We start from the raw sequence: 3,223 nt of genomic DNA, 5'->3' as shown, positions 1-3,223 counted from the left end.
AAGCCATAAATCCAAAAACAACAGGTAACTACTTACTCAGTATTTTTCCTTCCTTCCCTCCCTCCCTCCCTCCCTCCCTCCCTCCCTCCCTTCCTTCCTTCCCTCCCTCCCTCCCTCCTTCCTTCTTTCTCTCTTTCTTTCCTCCTTTCCTCCTCTCTCTCTCTGTCTCTTTGTCTCTTTCTTTCTTTTTCAGACGGAGTCTCGATTTTGTCCCCCAAGCTGTAGTGCAATGGTGCGATCTGGGCTCACTGCAGCCTCCACCTCCCGGCTTCAAGCGATTCTCCTGTTTCAGCTTCCCAAGTAGATGCGATTACGGACGTCCGCCACTACACCTGGCTAATTTTTGTATTTTTATTAGAGACGGGGTTTCATCATGTTGGCCAGGATGATCTCGAACTCCTGATCTTAGGTGATCCGCCCGCCTCGGCCTCCCAAAGTGCTGGGATTACAGGCGTGAGCCACCGTACGCGGCCAGTATCTTTTTTTAAAGATTCCTTTTTTTACAGATGGATTAGACAAGATGGATCATTTTGGCTTTCAGTTCCTCCAACATTCCAGCCTAGTTACAGCGGCTGTTTTCTGTGCATGGAAAACTCTTCCTGCAGATCTTTGCCTGGTTGGCTCTGTTCATACCTAAAGTAGTCATTTGTCCTCACACTGCCGCTCCCCCACCCCGTCACTCTACCTCATTATCTCATTTCATTTTTCTGTTTTTCTAATCACTCTCTGAAATTATCTTACATCATTATCTGTTTGTTTGTAAATTATCCCCGTGAGGATGTAAGATCAAGAGAGAGGGTACCACGATAGCGGTGACAGGCGCAGTACGCCCTGTGTTTAGAAGTGTGCCCGACAAACACTTGTGGAATGAGTGAGCAGACGAAGAACTAGACTGTTTGCCTTCATCCCCTTTAAACACAGGACCCAGCCGCGTTAAAACGCTGAGAACTTGTGAATGGCATTTGGCCTCGCCATTGGCTGGAGCGTTTGCCGTTGCTCCTGGCAACCATTGTTTCCCCACCAGTCCCGTCGCCCTACCTGGCTCCGCCCCCAGGACACCTAGTTTCGGCCAGGCGCTAAAATCGGCGCTCGCCCTTTAAGCGGCGGGACTTCTGGTCACGTAGTCCGCGGTCGCCGGAAGGGGAAGTTTCGCCTCAGTAGGCTGTCTCGCTGGTCCGAATTCGGTGGCGCCACGTCTGCCCGTCTCCGCCTTCTGCATCGCGGCTTCTGCGGCTTCCACCTTGACACCTAACAGTCGCTGAGCCGGCCGCGTCGTTAGGGGGTTGGCACGGGGAGTCGGGCGGCCGTGTGCATCTTGGCTACCTGTGGGTCGAAGATGTCGGACATCGGAGACTGGTTCAGGAGCATCCCGGCGATCACGCGCTATTGGTTCGCCGCCACCGTCGCGGTGCCCTTAGTCGGCAAACTCGGCCTCATCAGCCCGGCCTACCTCTTCCTCTGGCCCGAAGCCTTCCTTTATCGCTTTCAGGTACTTACCGGAGACGGGGGGCGTGGAGACTACTGGCCCCAGGCGGCCCCGCGGCGGCGGAGCGTAAGCCGGCATGTTGCGGTCGCGCGGTGCCTGCTGGGATTTGTAGTGCGTCCGGTGCTGGCGGTTTAGAGCGGGGGTCCTTTGGGCCGGGGGTGGCTCTGGGATCTGGAGTCGGTACCTGGATAGCTGGAGACGTGGACTTGGCCTAGTGGGGAGGGGTTGTCTTCTCTAGTATAGTGAGTTAGTGCTTCTCGCTCTCCGCACTCAGTCAAGGAAGCAGTGAGAATAGTCGGTGGTAGTTGTCAATCTGTTGGACGCTGGCGATTAGGTTCGCCTGGAGCAGTGCCCTCCGACCTCCATCTGTCACCCACGTGGGTCGCCTGTGGGTGTCAACTTCACGAGCTTCTAGCTGAGTTCCTTTCACGTTAATGGAGTTTTTTTTTTTCTTATAGAAGTGATTTAAAGTTAGAGATAGAGTGAGTGTATTTTTCTGCATTTCTCTCTAGCCCTAATTTAGTATCCCCCACGTAGTAGTAGAATGTACGAAGGAATGGACAAAGAGTAAATATGTCCAGAAATGGAAGACCTTGTTATCATTTATTTTGAGACGGAGTCTTGCCCTGTCATCAGGCTGGAGTGCAGTGGCGCAGTCTCTGCTCACTGCAACCTCCACCTCCCGGGTTCAGGCAGTTTCCCTGCCTCAGCCTCCCAAGTAGCTGGGATTACAGGCACGTGCCACTATGCCCAGCTAACTTTTTGTATTTTAGTAGAGACCGGGTTTCACCATGTTGGCCAGGATGGTCTTCATCTCCTGACCTCTGGATCCGCCCGCCTTGGCCTCCCAAAGTGCTGGGATTACAGGCTTGAGCCACCGCTCCCTCCTGCCTTGTTATTTTCTTAAGCATGAAGGAAACAGTCCAGAGTAACATTTCTGGCAAGAGAATGCTAGTTTTCTGAAGGTTATCTGTAGTCACCAAATCCTGATTTAAAACTTTAATCAGTGGCAGGTCAGATAGCAAGATCTGACATTAATTTCAGCCCTTTGCTTGGCCGGTGGATAACATTCTCTTGTCATTCTCTCTTCACTGGGTATTAGTTCTTGGTTTCCTTTGTTGGTTCCTTATTTTCCTGACTTTTAAATGTTAGGATGTGCCTTGGGAATCAGTTAGGACATTTTCTGTAGACTCTCCCTAGCTTAAGGTGGTCTCATTCATTCAGCCTCAGGGCTTTACATACTTTCTGTAAAATGGAGATTCTGAAATGTAAGTGTTAATATCTTCAGTCCAGATCTGTCTCCTGATTTCCAGATTTGTGCGTCCAATGGTTACTGGAAATCACGACTTGGATGACTAAGAGTCATCTTCAACTTAATGTGTCCAAAACTGAATCCCCTTTCCCCCTTTGCCTTAGAAGTGAATAGCAACTCCATTATTAGAAGAGCTGAAGTTAGTTGTCGGAGTCATCTTTTATTTTTCTTGTTTTTCTCACATTCTGCAACCTGTCAGCAAATCCTGTTGACTCTGTTGGAGACGTATATCCAGAATACAGTCTCTTTTCATTCTCCATTGCCAACCATTATCATTGCAACCTGGTTCCTTTCAATCTTTTCTCTAGACAGCTAGAGTGATCCTTTTAAAACATTAATCAAGTTCTGAAACAACAACAACAACAACATAAATCAAGTCCTGTCATTTCCTCTGTCCAGAATCCTACCTTTTTTTTTTTTTTTTT

General features: G+C 49.6%; 1 protein-coding gene across 1 annotated transcript in view; it reads left to right on the top strand.

Moving 5' to 3' along the window:
- Positions 1 to 1,041: 1,041 nt before the first annotated feature.
- DERL1 (derlin 1) overlaps positions 1,042 to 3,223 on the top strand; it is a 32,281-nt gene continuing 30,099 nt past the window's right edge. The window contains exon 1 of the mRNA XM_017530718.2: positions 1,042 to 1,489. Coding sequence (XP_017386207.1) covers positions 1,337 to 1,489 — 153 coding nt within the window. The 5' untranslated portion in view covers positions 1,042 to 1,336. The remainder of the gene's footprint in view (positions 1,490 to 3,223) is intronic.

The sequence above is a fragment of the Cebus imitator genome, unplaced genomic scaffold, assembly GCF_001604975.1.
Source record: "Cebus imitator isolate Cc_AM_T3 unplaced genomic scaffold, Cebus_imitator-1.0 Scaffold68, whole genome shotgun sequence".
Classification (NCBI taxonomy): domain Eukaryota; kingdom Metazoa; phylum Chordata; class Mammalia; order Primates; family Cebidae; genus Cebus; species Cebus imitator.
Note: the sequence above shows the minus strand (reverse complement) of the source record. Positions and strands in the feature narration are given on the sequence as shown.